Source organism: Babylonia areolata, chromosome 14 (assembly GCF_041734735.1).
Source record: "Babylonia areolata isolate BAREFJ2019XMU chromosome 14, ASM4173473v1, whole genome shotgun sequence".
Lineage (NCBI taxonomy): Eukaryota > Metazoa > Mollusca > Gastropoda > Neogastropoda > Buccinidae > Babylonia > Babylonia areolata.
The window spans coordinates 21,797,977-21,814,457 of NC_134889.1; the positions used below are offsets into that span (position 1 = coordinate 21,797,977).

At 48.4% G+C, this 16,481-nt stretch overlaps 1 protein-coding gene across 1 annotated transcript; it reads right to left on the reverse strand.

Annotated features, from left to right (window-relative positions):
- Nucleotides 1–739: 739 nt before the first annotated feature.
- On the reverse strand, nucleotides 740–5,139 carry LOC143289645 (uncharacterized). The gene is made up of 2 exons (XM_076598692.1): nucleotides 3,225–5,139; nucleotides 740–2,575 (listed from the first exon to the last, which is right to left on the reverse strand). The coding sequence occupies exons 1-2, from the start codon at nucleotides 5,109–5,111 to the stop codon at nucleotides 740–742; spliced, it is 3,723 nt and encodes a 1,240-aa protein (XP_076454807.1). The 5' UTR covers nucleotides 5,112–5,139.
- Nucleotides 5,140–16,481: the final 11,342 nt, after the last annotated feature.

The following is a 16,481-nucleotide window of genomic DNA, read 5'->3' on the forward strand; positions in this document are numbered from 1 at the left end:
CCTTTAGCTTCCGTCGTCAGAATTGTGGTATTCTTTGTCAACATTCACCTCTTCAGTATAAGAGCCTCCTGCTTGCAATATTTTGATGATGGTAACTGGGGTGAAACGCTGTTAACGTCGTCTCTTTCGCCGTTCGTATGGAGAGAGTTAAAGCACACACACTTTTACAGAGTGAACAGAGCTTGACACAAGACCGTTTATAGCGCACAATTTTGTATTGCCTTCAAGCAATTTCCTAACTTGAATAGAACTTGACACAAGACCGCTTTGCAGCGCACAATTTTGTATTGCCTTCAAGCAATTTCCTAACTTGAATAGAACTTGACACAAGACCGCTTTGCAGCGCACAATTGTGTTGCCTTCAAGCAATTTATTAACTTGAATAGAACTTGACACAAGACCGCTTTATAGCGCACAATTGTGTTGCCTTAAAGCAATTTCATAACTTGAATAGAACTTGACACAAGACCGCTTTATAGCTCACGATTGTGTTGCCTTAAAGCAATTTCATAACTTGAATAGAACTTGACACAAGACCGCTTTATAGCTCACGATTGTGTTGCCTTAAAGCAATTTCATAACTTGAATAGAACTTGACACAAGACCGCTTTATAGCTCACGATTGTGTTGCCTGAAAGAAAATAATTTTTAGACTGAACAGAACTGGACGCAAAACTGCATTACAGCACCCTACAGTTGTGACGTCAGTCTCAGCCACACGCCACCGGGATCACACCAGTCACACGTGGTGCGTGACGTCACCGCTTGGTGCTTCCGCCTTGTCGTCCGAGGTGGCGCTGAGGTCGCTGAAGGAACGGAGGCGACAGACGGACATGAGAGAGGGCCTGCGCTGGCTGGCCGCGGCGGGGTGAGGGGAGGGGAGGAGGTAGAGGAGGCGGTCCCAGAAGAAGGGGGAGGTGATGGGCAGGTGCTGGGCCTTGCCCAGGAAGGGGCGGATGCCGCACTCCAGGGTTTGCTTGGTCAACTCGCCCCACGTGATGAGCACAAGGGAGGCGGGGCGGGACTGTGCCTGCTGCAGGGCCTGAGCCAGACACGTGACTGTGTGCTGGTGCGCCCCGAAGTGCTTGGACACCAGCACCACGCACACGGCGCTCTGACGCACGCTGTACACCGCGTTGTCCACAACGCTGCTGTCTGACGTCACCACCGCGCGAGGCACGTGCACCCTCAGCCGCCACGACGATGACGTCAGACGGGGGAGGAGGATCTGCTCCACCCACCAGTGGCACTTCCGGTCCGAGTGGTCGTACAGCACGGAGGCGTCAAAGACCCGGCCCAGCGGGACGTAGCGGGCTTGCGGCTTGACGCACTGCAGGCCGAACCTGGCGTACAGCACTGCGGCCAACACTCGCCGGAAGCGGTACGCCAACGCGGCGATCAGAACCAGCAAGGGAAGGCCGATGAACACTACGCCTATCACCCACTTCGGCAAGCCTCCGTCCTCGCCGCACTCGAACACGCCCTCGTCAACCTCCGTGAGCCAGCGGCTCGGGTTGTCGTCACCCTCGCAGCGTATCTCGTCAGAGTCCTGAACACGGGACAGGTTCGTTCTCACCCAGTTAAAGAGGTCGGCGTTCTCGCAGCTGCATTTCCACGGGTTGTCTGACAGCCTGAGCCGGTGGAGAAACTCCATGCTCTTCAGTTCGTGCACCGTCTCCGCCGAAAGCAACGTCAGTGAGTTGTGCGACAAGTCTAATGTTTGCAGCCGCTTCGCGTCGCTGAGTAGTCCGGCCGGAACCTGCAACAGACGGTTGTGGCTGAGGACTAAAGATGTCAGGTTGAACTGCTCGGCCAGCAGCTGGGAAGGAAGGCCCTCCAGGTGGTTGTGATCCAGGTGAAGAAGCTCGAGGCTTGGAAGACGCGCCAAAGCCGAGGGAGAAATCTCCGTCACCCCGCTGTTGTTCAGATACAGCTCTTTCACCGCTAGCGGATAGGAGGATTCCTGCCCGATAACCTCCACCCTCCCCAACCACCCTCCTTCCAGGGAGAGCAGGTGCGTGGTGGGAGGGATCTCGGAAGGAACCGCCGTGATCCCTGCAGCGCAGAAGACCACCTCCGGGTCGCCAGCCTCCCTCTGACCGTAGCACGTGCAACCACCGGGACAGCGCGCGGATCCGGTGACGCACAGGAAATCCCCGGGCGGCACGTCACGCACCGAGCGCAGGTGCCCGCGCGGCAGGGTCCGGCAGGTACTGACGTCATAGTCGCGCGTGGAGACGGTCTGGTCCAGCACGTGCACGGTGTCTGACGTCATCCAGCTCAGGTGGCAGTCGCAGGTGAGAGGGTTGCCGCGGAAGTGGTACTTGATGCCCGGGTGGGTGAGGAACAGCGGGAGGCGGGTGATCTTGTTGTTCTGCAGGTTAACGGAGCGGAGGTAGATGAGGTGACTGAACGCCTCGGGCCCCACCTCCCGGAGACGGCAGCCCTCCAAGTTCAGGTGCTCCAGATGCATCGTGCGGTTCGATTGGTTCAGCCGCTCCCGGATCCGACCAATGGCGTTGAAGGACACGTCTAGGTCCACCAGTGACGTCAAGGAGTCGGACTGGAAGAGAACCTGGAGGACAATGACATGAAATGGCGTGAAAGAGAGAGGGGGGAGGGGGAGAGAACCTGGACAGAAGTGGACAATGACATGACATGCCGTGATAGGGAAAGGGAGGGGAAGAGAGGAGAGAGTGAATTCAGAATTCAAAACATTTATTATTCAAGGATTACGATTTTAGACATAGCGTAGAGAGTGTGAGAGTGAGCAAGCGAACGAGCAAGACAGAGACAGAGAGACAGAGAGAGACAGAGAGAGGGAGAGAGAGAGAAAGAAACAGACAGACAGAGAGACAGACAGAGAGAGAAACAAACAGACAGAGACATAGAGAGAGAGAAGAAGAAGAATTCTATATGTCGCTACAGGAATCCAGTGTTGTGTGAAATGCTGATAGAGGCTTAAACAGACACACTAACACCTATACAGGCACATACACAGACAAACACACACACACACACACACACACACACACACACACACACACTCATGCGTACACAGTATTTTTTTCCCTCCCTCGTCTGGTATTGCTTCTAGCGTCCAGTGAAAAGACATGAAACTAAAGAACGAACACACACACACACTCTCTCTCTCTCTCTCTCTCTCACACACACACACACACACACACACACACACACACACACACACACACACACACACACACCTGGGCGTCAAACAGATGGTTGTGGCTCAGATTCAGCGTCTTCAGGTGACGAAGCCCGGAGAAGAGTCGAGCCGATACCGAGGCGTTGAGAGCCAGGCGGTTGTGGGCCAGCTGCAAACTTCGGAGCCGAAGGAGCGGAGCCAGAGCCGAGGTGTGGATGGAGCCGAGAGCGTTGTGCGCCAGGTTCAGGTGGCTGAGCTCCGGAAGACCCTGAAGATCTGTCTCCCCGATCCGGGTCAAGGCGTTATGAGACAGGTCCACGTGCTGCACGTGCTTAGCGCCAGACAGCCTGGAAAACGCCTTCAGGGAGTTGCTGCTCAGGTCCAAGCTGAGCAGCGTGGCGGGCACGCGGAAGCTTGATGTTGTCACGTGATGCAGGAGATTCTTGGAGACGTCCAGGACGCGGAGGGAGATGAGAGGAAGGAGGACGTCGGGCTGCAAGGACGTCATTTGGTTGGCGGAGAGGTTCAGGTGAGTCAGCCGAGTCAGAGAGGTGGACCCGCCAAAGGAAACGCTGCCGATCCTGTTCCGGGACAGATCCAGCGTCTGCAGGGACGTCAGTCCTCCAAAGTCATCCCCCGTCACAGAGGTGAACTGGTTCCCGCTCATATCCAAAGTCTGAAGGTTGGTGAGATTGACGAACCCAGCAGCAAGGTCCAGAGTCGTCTCGTTCAAGGCGTTGTCTTGGAGATCCAGATGCACCAGCGTCACCATCGTTCCTAACGCAGACTTGCTGACCAGCTTCAGGTCGTTATGACTGAGGTCCAAGGTGATCATGGAGCCCCCTTCCTTCACGAGAGGCGAGTTGAGAGTCGTCAGCCGGTTGTGAGACAACCCCAGATGCTGCAGACCCGGCAGGGAGGCAGGAGGGGCGGGGAGGGAGCTGAGGAGGTTGTCAGTCAGGTCTAGGTGGGTCAAGTTCTGGCAGGTGTTCAGCGACGCCAGAGCCAGGGAGGTGAACGCGTTGCTCCTCAGGGACAACCTCCGCAGCGAGGGAGCGCCTTCGCAGAAGAACTGGGGAATCTCGCGGAGAAGGTTGCGCGCCATGCTGAGTGTGGTGAGGGACGGAGCCCCCAGCAGAGGATAGGCGGGCAGCACATGCAGCAGGTTGTCTGACACGTTGAGCAACACCAACCGGGACAAGTACCACAGACTGGCCGCCGGCATCTCACTCACCTGGTTCCCGCTGATGTCCAGCCAACGCACGGACGACGTCACGCTGTCGTTACCATCGCACCGGAACACGTGAGCCGGAAACGACGTCAGCTGCATGCGCCTCAGGTTCAGCACCTCCAGAGACTCCAGCGGGCAGACCAGCCTTTCTGGCAAGTGACGGAGCGGGTTGCTGGCAAGGGAGAGCACCCTGAGAGCCCGGAGAGAAGCGAACACGGAGGGAGACAACCGCTGGAGGAGGTTGTGGGAGAGGTCCAACACCTCCAGCTCGTCCAATTCGTCCAGCATTGAGGGCGTGAGGTCTTCCAGCTGACAGCGATGCATGCCTCTGTGGGACAGCAGGCTGCTGTCGGGGACAGTAGCCAGAGTGGTGCTGTCGTGCCGGTCCTTGCACACACAGGTCGGAGCCGGCGGGGACACGTGGTGCATGTAGGGGTGGGGGACCAGGCACCTCACAGACACATACACTATCAGGTCAGGGTCGTAGAGCCACGTGTTCACCACGCTCTGGTACCCATGGTTACGCATGCAGATCAGGCGGCCGCGCAGGACGTCGTACAGGCAGTCCCCGTGTGGGGTTCTGGGATAGGTGTATGACGTCACTTCTCCTTCCGGCCACGCGACTCGGTAGGTCCACATGGCCATAGTTGTTTGTGCGTGTGTTAACACAAAGAAGAGCAGAACCCTCACGGAAGTTCCACAAAGATGTTTCATGGTTGGAACTGATTTCTAAATTGTTTTCTTCTTCTTTCTTTCCAATTAGACGCCTGCACAATATGAAGGCAATGTTTGCACACTTGGAACGGGATTTATTCCAGAGCAAATATTGATATTCGAGGTTCTGAGGTTCGTTCCAGTGCACGCTTGGAGAAGACAGTCGAGCGGTTTCCAGCAGTGTGACTGCCAGTATCTTATTCGTCGTGCAGGTCTCCACTGGAATGTCTTTCGAAAACAAACAAGAGACAGTCTTACGTCATGAAAGATGTTTGGAAAATATTCTAAGTACTGTTGAAAAATGCAAACAAACAAACAAAACCCAGCAACAAAAAACAACTAATCTTCAAACTTCCAACAGGTTTTTCAACATTGAATCTGTAGAGACTGGGAGATGCTGTATACAGCATAACAATACAGGCGCAATAGCCGAGTGGTTAAAGCGTTGAACTTTCAGTTGAGGATCCCGGGTTCGAATCTCGGTAACGGCGCCTGGTGAGTATTGAGCGGAGATTTTTTTCCGATTTCCCAGGTCAGCACACGTGCACACCTGCTATTGCCTGAATCCCCTTCGTGTGTATTCTCACGCAGAAGATCAAATACGCACGTCAAAGATCCTGTAATCCATGTCAGCCTTCAATGGGTTATGGAGACGCGAAAATACACAGCATGCATCAACCACTACAGAGTTATCGGCAAGTCGATGTTGACTGTGTAAAGGAAAGAAAATAAGAAGATATAGTAAAGTGGGATACAGTAATAACAATAACATTTCATCATTGCAAACACGAAAGTGTGTCTTCACAAGTGACTGAGAACGTTGATGTTTTTGACTTTTTGCATTCATTATCAGTTGTTTCGCTTGTCAGTTTGACGACTTCTCTTTTACGAAGTCCTTTAAGTAATTTCCTGTAACTGTATTTAGAGTTGTTTTGTTGTTGTTGTTGTTTTTTCTTCCAAATTTCACCCACATTTTTACCCTCATTTGCCCAGTTTCTCCCAACCCTCCATTCATCCACATCTCCCACCCCTTCTAACCGATAATACTCAGATGTATTCATAAATACTTTAACAAAATGTCTTCAATCACCGATGTGTGTGACGGGACATTAACTCACTCAGTACGGCCAGTCCTCTCTTCTCCTCTACACAGACCCCTCGGATGTCCAGTGGGTGTCTGAATGACCCAACCTTTAGCTTCCGTCGTCAGAATTGTGGTATTCTTTGTCAACATTCACCTCTTCAGTATAAGAGCCTTCCACTTGCAATATTTTGATGATGGTAATTGGGGTGAAACGCTGTTAACGTCGTCTCTTTCGCCGTTCGTATGGAAAGAGTTAAACAAAATTCCTCCTCCTCATCATTGCAAAGCATTGCAAAGCACAGCATGGTATAAGAGGAATGTAATTGTTGAATAAAGGAGTGCATCCTGTGGCGTAATGTAGTGCGGTATCGTGTTTTAGTGTAGTGTACTCCAGTGTCGTGTGGCGCAGTATAGTATTGTACAGTACAGTAGGGTACAGTAGGATACAGTACAGTACAGTGTAGTATAGTACAGTATAGCAGAGTGTGCTGTGCAGCGAGGTTTTCTATTGAACATATAATATATATGCATTGTGTTCATCTGTTGTACTGCATCGCACAATACTGCATTGAGTGGTGTGGTGTGGTGTGGCGTGGTGTGGTGTGGTATGGTGTGTGGTGTGATATGTGTGTTGTGTGGTGTGTTGTTTACTGTGGTGTGCTCCGTGTGGTGTGGTGCGGTGTTGTTTACTGTGGTGTGGTGTGGTGTGGTGTGGTGTGGTATGTTGTTTACTGTGGTGTGGTGTGGTGTGGTGTGGTGTGGTGTGATACGGTGCGATACGATGGTGTGTTAGTGGTGTGGTGTTGTGTCTCCCTATCACCAAGAACGTGCTGCAACAGCAAATCCAAGCAGCTCTCCAAGAAATTCCTGCATCGACTGATGTAGAAGAGGTATGGAGCACCTTTAGAGACGCTGTGTACACAGCAGCAGTTGACACACTCGGCTTTGTACAGAGGAGCCACAAAGACTGGTTTGATGAGAACGACTCTGGAATCTCCAAGCTCCTGAACACACTGCATATACGCATCAGGATCACATTTCCGATAAAGACTGCCAGAGGAAGGAGAACCATTTCTTGCAAACCAAGCAACTCGTACAAAAGAGGCTGTTAGAGATGAAGAACACCTGGTGGGAGAGAAAGTCCGAAGAGCTTCAGTCCGCTGCTGATGCTCACGACATGAAAACCTTCCATGATGGTCTCCGAGCTGTGTATCGGCCGAGAGTCACATGATTAACCCCTGTCCGAGCCTTGGACCAGACCACCCTCCTGACAGACAAGAAAGACATCCTTGCCCGCTGGGCAGAGCACTTCAACACCCTCCTCAACAGGGACCCATCCGTATCTGACGAGGTAATTGCAGCCCTTCCAAAGCTACCAGTCAACGACTCGCTAGCTGCCCCTCCCACCAAGGCCGAGACTCGGAAGGCCCTGAAGCTGACAACGTCAGGAAAAGTATCAGGAGCGGATGGAATCCAGGCCGACATCTACAAGTATGGAGGCGAGGTGCTGACAGACAAGCTGACCGCCCTGTTCTGTCTATCTGGGAGAGAGGGGAGGTCCCCCCGGATTTCAAGGATGCTTCTATTGTCCACATTTACAAACGGAAGGGATACAAAAACATCCTGCGATAACCACCGTGGAATCTCTCTCCTCTGCATCGCCGGCAAGATCTTCGCCCGCATCATACTGGACAGACTGGTTGACCATGTCTCCAACACAGTCATCCCTGAAGCACAGTGCGGCTTCCGCTCAGGCAGGGGAACATGTGACATGGTGTTTGCCGTACGCCAAATGCAAGAGAAGTGCCGTGAGCAGAACAAGGAGCTCCACATGGTCTTTGTAGACCTGACTAAGGCCTTCGACACGGTGACCCGCCATGGTCTGTGGAAGATCATCCTAAAGTTCGGCTGCCCAGACAACCTAATCCAGCTGTTTGCGTCATTCCACGATGGCATGCAGGCGAGAGTACAGGAAAATACTGACATGTCGGATCCGTTCCCTGTGGTAAATGGAGTGAAACAGGGCTGCGTTCTGGCACCTACACTGTTCTCCATTCTCTTCTCTACATTGCTGATTGACGCCTTCCAAGACTGTAACCGGAGCATCTACATACAGTTTCGCACAGATGGCAAACTTTTCAACTTGTGGCGACTCCACGCTAAGTCCAGGGTGTTTGAGGCACTGTTGAGAGAGTTCCTCTTTGCTGATGACTGCGCGCTTGCTGCACACACCCATGAGGACATACAGTTCATTATGGACAGGTTCTCAACCTCCTGCAGGCGCTTTGGACTCACCGTCAGCCTGAGCAAGACCGAGTCCATGTACCAACCAGCTAGCTCACAGAACGCCAGTGCCTCCCCCCCCCCACCCCCCCGGGTGTGGTGTGGTGTTGTTTACTGTGGTGTTGTGTGGTGTGGTGTGGTGTTGTTTACTGTGGTGTCGTGTGGTGTTGTGTACTGTGGTGTCGTGTGGTGTGTTGTTGTTTACTGTGGTGTGATGTGGTGTGATCAGTCGGAATTCACAGTTTAAAATAATAAACCATGAGAGTTAATACCCTTGATGAAACGTAAAAATATCCAGTCTTGACTTTTCTTAAAATGAAGTCCTTTTCACTTCATACGACGTTTATAAGTACTTTACCTGGCTCTACGTGTTATTAGTTTAACAAAATACTCAATTTTCATATAAACTTTAAAACTATAAAACTAGAATGAACAAAAAAGAGAAATTGACCATGTCGTACATTCCCGGCGGGTGTAACTAAACTAAACTTGTACATCTATCTAGATCCAGAGAAAACGGCTAAATGTTGCAGTGTGATTGCGGCGATACCCTCGTCTTCTTTACCGCGGACGTAACTCTTTCACCGCCAAGCTCGCATTTATGCACAGGCGTGGTAGAGGACTCATGTCAATGAAAGGTTGCCGTTCATTGGTCTGCTATCCATGAACCTACTGCTCTCTCTCTCTCTCTCTCTCTCTCTCTCTCTCTCTCTCTCTCTCTCTCTCTCTTCCCATGACTAATTCTTTTTAAGCACCTCCTTCCTTTCTGTTCAAGTTTCCACCCCAACCCCACTCTCTCTTCATTCCCTGTTCCTTTCTCTCAAACCAGCCCCCCACCCCCACCCCCACCCCTGCCCCCTCTATTTTGGAAACATCAATTAGAATTGTATAGAACTATGAGACATTCTGCTCATCCGTATTACTATAGAACTATGGAGACATTCTGCTCATTAGTACTACTATACTGGGCTAATGTAACTTCAGCAGCGTCTGTCTTACGAACCCGTTTTAAGATGAGGGTCATTTCTTTTGTGATAATGACTTCCATGCACATAGTTGACACAGAAACTATTCTTAGTTTTTGCCTGTGGCTGGGGTGAGTGCAGTAGGGTTAAATTCCATACAGCAATAATGGTCAGTAACAGAAGGTATCCGTGGTTCTCTTTGTTTCAAGAAAAATTATATATATCGTCCACAAAAAGTACCAAACATTTTTTTTTCACTAAACCGAGAATCAAGTCTGCCCGAAGCTGAAGTGCACGCAACGATGCATGAAAAACAAGAAACTGCTTCCACTACCAAGCAATGTAAGCCTTCATCCAACGTTTGGTCAATAACTTTATGTGTCACAGCAGATTTCTCTGTAAGAAATTAGGACTGTTTTCCCCATATAGAGAGCATCTTTACAACGTAGTGCCATCCACAGTTTCTTCTTTTGTCTCCAATTGTAATTGTTTTATAATCAAAGTGGTTTTATCTACAGAATTTTGCCAGAGACATCCCTGTTGTCGCCATGGGATCCTTTTAAATTAAAAAAAAAATTACGAGCGCTTGGTGTGTGCTGCACACGGGACCTCGGTTTGTCGTCTTATCCGAATGACTAGCACCCATACCACCACACAGAGTCTAGTTATGAGTGGGGTGTGGGGGTGTATAAATCCCAGTCAGTACATACGGGATTCGAACTCATGCACACTCCCTTCCTACTCGGTGTGCATTACCACTAGGCCATCCCTTCCTAGTCGGGGCGCATTACAACTAGGCCATCCCTTCCTAGTCGGGGCACATTACCACTAGGCCATCCCTTCCTAGTCGGTGTGCTTTACCACTAGGCCATCCCTTCCTAGTCGGGGCACATTACCACTAGCCCATCCCTTCCTAGTCGGGGCACATTACCACTAGGCCATCCCTTCCTAGTCGGGGCGCATTACCACTAGGCCATCCCTTCCTAGTCGGTGTGCATTACCACCAGGCCATCCCTTCCTAGTCAGTGTGCTTTACCACTAGGCCATCCCTTCCTAGTCGGGGCGCATTACCACCAGGCCATCCCTTCCTAGTCAGTGTGCTTTACCACTAGGCCATCCCTTCCTAGTCGGGGCGCATTACCACCAGGCCATCCCTTCCTAGTCGAGGCGCATTACCACTAAGCCATCCTTTCCTAGTCGGGGCGCATTACCACTAGGCCATCCCTTCCTAGTCGGTGTGCATTACCACTAGCCCATCCCTTCCTAGTCGGTGTGCATTACCACTAGCCCATCCCTTCCTAGTCAGTATGCTTTACCACTAGGCCATCCCTTCCTAGTCGGGGCGCATTACCACCAGGCCATCCCTTCCTAGTCAGTGTGCTTTACCACTAGGCCATCCCTTCCTAGTCGGGGCGCATTACCACCAGGCCATCCCTTCCTAGTCGAGGCGCATTACCACTAAGCCATCCTTTCCTAGTCGGGGCGCATTACCACTAGGCCATCCCTTCCTAGTCGGTGTGCATTACCACTAGCCCATCCCTTCCTAGTCGGTGTGCATTACCACTAGCCCATCCCTTCCTAGTCAGTATGCTTTACCACTAGGCCATCCCTTCCTAGTCAGTATGCATTACCACTAGGCCATCCCTTCCTAGTCGGGGCGCATTACCACTAGGCCACCCCTTCCTAGTCGGGGCGCATTACCACCAGGCCATCCCTTCCTAGTCGGGGCGCATTACCACTAGCCCATCCCTTCCTAGTCGGTGTGCATTACCACTAGGCCATCCCTTCCTAGTCGGTGTGCATTACCACTAGGCCATCCCTTCCTAGTCGGGGCGCATTACCACTAGCCCATCCCTTCCTAGTCGGTGTGCATTACCACTAGGCCATCCCTTCCTAGTCGGTGTGCATTACCACTAGGCCACCCCTTCCTAGTCAGTGTGCTTTACCACCAGGCCATCCCTTCCTAGTCAGTGTGCTTTACCACCAGGCCATCCCTTCCTAGTCAGTGTGCTTTACCACCAGGCCATCCCTTCCTAGTCAGTGTGCTTTACCACTAGGCCATCCCTTCCTAGTCAGTGTGCTTTACCACTAGGCCATTCCTTCCTAGTCAGAGGTCATTACGACTAGGCCATCGGTTAACTAATGACCAGCTGAACTCTGATTTCTATTTCCAACAGAGGCCACATTTTGTGGCGGAAACATATTTTAAAATGTCCATCACTTAAACACTCTGACTCTTTGCGGGGCCACGCCTATCCCCAACTACAACACATTATCAAAATGTTGCCTTAAACGTCTAAAATGTTGACTTAGTTAAACGATTTAGGCCTACACACTACACATCAAGTCATCCACCAGTTTAGTGAACCTCCCACCACCTTACATAATCATAATGTGGAAACCATCAACACTTACCCACTTCCTCTCACAAAGAAACAAACGAAACAGAAGAAACGTCCTGGAACCGTCAAAACTATCCGTCCACGCACAACGAACACTATACCACGGCTGGTTTTGTGTTATACAGCTTATGACCGAAATGTTTCTCTGCCAACTGACTCACCATCGGAACTCTAACGAATAGAAAAAAAAAAAGATTTCTTTTAACCCCAAAACAAACGATTCCCATCCTAGCGTTTTTACAGCGGACTGAAGACAGTGAAGGAGAAAGCAAGGTGAAACAACGTCTCCTCACAGGACGGTCATCAAGCAAGGTGAATGTTGTCCCCTGACAACACAGACAGAGGGAAGGGAGTGAGGTGCGTGTGGGGGTGGGGGCTCGGGGAGGGAGTAGGGGGGGGGGGGTGGAGGGGACAGGCAGATGACACAAGAGCCTGACAGGGGAAGCTACAAGTGATGTATATCACCCGTCACCACCACCAGGAAGTGGTTCCCAAAAATAGCCTCCCTTGGCAGGTCGGTAAGTTCGTACACTGCGCAACACATTTGTGCTTCAGTAACCTGTATCTTTCTTATTTATCTTTGTGTGTGTGTGTGTGTGTGTGTGTGTGTGATAATTATCAACATTTGCTCAACTTCGTATTTACATACTTGCACTCACATAATCGCGTACATATATGATACTTATTTGTGGAGAGTGGGAGAGAAAGTGTTGGACTGAAATAATATACACTTACCTGTATTTTGATATTGGTTACCTGTGTTTAATATTGGTGGGAGTCGGGCTGAGATGATGTGCCACTGAGCAAACCAGATGTGTTCATTTAATAATTGACCGTGCGGCCACACCCATCAGTGTCCTTCGGATATTTTGTTGAAGGAAATAAGAGTTACTTCTGTTGTTGTTCTCTTTTTAAAATATTTTTCCATTGTTATTTTTATAATATACATTCATACAAATACATAAGTATGTACATTAAATGCGTTGTATAAATCTATTTATGTGTGGGCTTGTTTGTGTTGTGGCGTCTGTAGGGGGTTAGGGGGGGGAGGGTGCACGACCGCTTTAGCACGCGTTGACAATGCCAATATTCGTTTGATTTGCAAAGTATCGTGCTCTACCTTTCATGCCAGACTTACAGCTGCTCCCTCTCTCTGCATTTCTTTCTTTGAGGCGATTGATAGTGTGATGGCCTTGTACCTGGTATTTTTGGTATTCTTTGACTTTTCTGAGGATTTCCGATTTCCCTAGATGTGGGCCGCTCGTTGTTGCGTTACCAGCTAGTCTGACAGCTCACTCATTTCCCTTAACACCAGTATGTCCCGGGCAGTATGACCATGTAAGTATTCTTTTCGATAATAATAAGAAGAAGAATAATAATAATGTACACTTATATAACGCCCTTTCTCACTAAGAGCTCAGGGCGCTTTACATTAAAAACAATATTACAAGTAACATAAAACATTCATGGCCACACTTTCTCAAAAAACCCTCCCCTCACTCACACTCTCCCTTTCCCACTCTACATACATCCAAAGTGAGCTGACATGGGTGGTGTTGGAGAAAAGGAAGCTGAGAGTACTTATAGATAGGTTTTAAAAAGATGAGTCTTTAGTGATGAGCGAAAAGCAGAAATAGAATCAGAAGCACGGATATGATAAGGAAGGTTGTTCCAGATGTGAGGAGCAGCAAAGAAGAAAGAACGTTCACCATAGGGTTCTTGTATTGACATGAGGAAGTTTCAAAAGGTAACAATCAGAGGAAGAGCGGAGATTTCTTGTGGGAGTGTAAACACTGATAAGGTCAGAAATATAAATAGGTCCTGCGGAGTGGAAAGCAGAATAGCAGAGACACGCAACTTTATATTTAATTCTCGCTTCAACGGGAAGCCAATGTAGAGTGCGGAGATGAGGAGAAATGTGATCAGTACGTGGGACTCAGAGTCAGACGGGCAGCATTGTTTTGAAGTTTTTGAATTCGCTGAAGAATATTATGTGGACAGCCTATGAGAAGAGAATTACAGTGGTCAATTCGTTACAGCACAAAAGCAGAAATAAGAGTTTTAGTAGTTTCAACAGAAAGGTACTGACGGATAGAGCTGATGCGACGAAGTTCACAATTGACTATACATAACAGATTTACTACCTGAGCATGCATGCTGAGGTTTAAGTCAAGAATGACTCCAAGGTTCCTTGCTGATTTAGAAAACTGAACTGTGGCATCACCAACCACAAAAGAGGCAGGAAAAGAAGTAGATGTGGACATTCTTGCAGAGGAAATAATCATAGCTTCAGTTTTGTCATCATTGAACTTTAGTTTGTTGAATGTCATCCAGGATTTAACATCGATAATACAGTCCTGCATTGACAGAATCAGACTATGTACTTCATTTTGTTCTGCAGACTTTTGTAGCTGAGTATCATCAGCAAAAGAGTGGTGAAGAACAGAATGGCCAGAAATGACATCAGAAAGAGGAGCAGTGTACAGAACGAACATAACGGGGCCTAGGACAGAGCCTTGTGGCACACCATAGGAGATAAGGGCTGGATCAGACTTAAAGTTACTAACAAAGACAATCTGGAAGCGTTTGGATAGGTATGAAGAAAACCAACTCAAAAACATGTTCAAGTATGGAAAGGAGTATATTATGGTCTATTGTGTCAAACGCAGCCGACAGATGGAGCAAAGTTAACACAGACAGTTTACTTTCATCAACAGACAGTAACAGGTCATTAACTACTTTCAACAAAGCAATTTCAGTGCTATGGGCAGATCTATATGCTGACTGAAGAGAAGAGAACAGGTTGTTTAATGCTAAATGGTCTGAGAGTTGGAAGAGAACATTTTTTTCAATAATTTTGGACACAAAAGCAAGGTTGGATACAGGGCGAAAACTTTTGAGGTATGTGATCCAGAGTGGCTTTCTTTAGCGTAGGCTTAACAAGTGCAGTTTTGTATACATCTGGGAAGACACCAGAAATTAAAGAATCATTTATAATTTTTGCAAGAAATATTTTTATACATGGACTTGCAGAGGTCTTTTAAGAATCATTTCATTCACATTTCGGTGAAATTTTTATTTCATTTACATCTGAGTGACATTTTGACCTTTTGGGGAGTGCACTGTTCGATTTACTTCCCCTACCCTAAAATACAGTTTTGCCAGGAGTCGCATTTGAATCGCAAAATCGTGTGGTTTCATTTGCTAACATTTTGAGCGCGCTATGTGTGTGTGTATGTTTGTCTGTCTGCGTGCCTGCACGTCTGTCCGTCAGTCCTTACATCTGCCCGACTGTCTGTCTGTATATCCGTATATATTAATTTATCTACTTAATTTAACTGTCATAATAAACGGAAGCACTCGTTTCTTTCTCATATTCTTTCGTTCCTTAGTTTCTTAACTACAAGCTAAACTTCATTTCAAGGGTCATTTATCATTTTACCTTGGTGGGAAGTCGTGATTTTAACATCTCTATCAGTTTCTCCTCCCGTCCTTGTCGGGATCGTTGTGTGACGACAGTCCACAAATAAAGAACAGGGTTCAGAGCACAGTTCATTGGCAACACAAACACAACCATGGCTTCATAGATGTTTCTAAACACTGTCACTGCATACGAATCCATCATCTTAATCAGCCCAAATGATAACCAGAAAATGGCGTTAGTCACATTTACTTTCTTCATGATGCGAAACGATAAAAAATACGATCTCTTCGCAGGATCAAATGTTATTCTGTACTTTGGTGTTCGCCTGGAGAGAACGACATGACCAGCCATTATCATTAAACACAATGTGAAGTTGAGCGCAACCAGAACTGTAAACCATTTGAACTCTTGGTTTGAATTGTAGCTTTGGAATAAAGCCAAACGACAAAGGCCGGATTGACCACTGAGGCCCCAGTGTGACAGTCCAGGGAGGAACGGTACCAAAGACAAGAAGATCCCAACCAACCACGTAACTGCACAAGCAAAAGCAGTGGACACTTTAGTAAAGTGCCATGAAATGCCAGGGAAGCAAAGAAAGATTGTGTGCTCCAGAGTGATAAACCAGATGATCAAAACTGATACTTCGCTGGACAGAAGAAAAATAAAACCACTTATTTGGCAAGTTGTACTGCTTGTCCATGATATTTTATGCCGAAGATACTGTCCATGGAATATCCGATCAGCAACAACAACCATGCTGGTATGACTTCCCATACATAGGTTAGCAAACTGTAAGTGGACAACGGACATCATGAAAACATCTCCAAGCATTTCCTTAAATGAAAATACAACTGTGAAGCAAGCCAAGTTCCCCACAATTGCGGACACGCTGGCCAACCAAAAGAAGACTCTGTACACATCATACGGTAAAATTCTTTTACAGGAAGGCAGCAAAGTGTCTGGCGTGTAGCAGTCTACTTTATTAGGCTGCATAGAAAATATATTCTCACAGCAAAATCTATAATCTGATGAAAAGATACGTTTGATATTTTCTGATTTGGCAAACAAATCCACGGAAAAGTTTTGAATTGGATTCGCTCTTATATCCAGTTCAGTCAATTGTGGTGTGTTTTTAAAACCTGTAGATCCAATTGTTTTCACAGCAGAAAATGATGAATTTAAGTACTGTACATTTGGCAGATATATTGACCA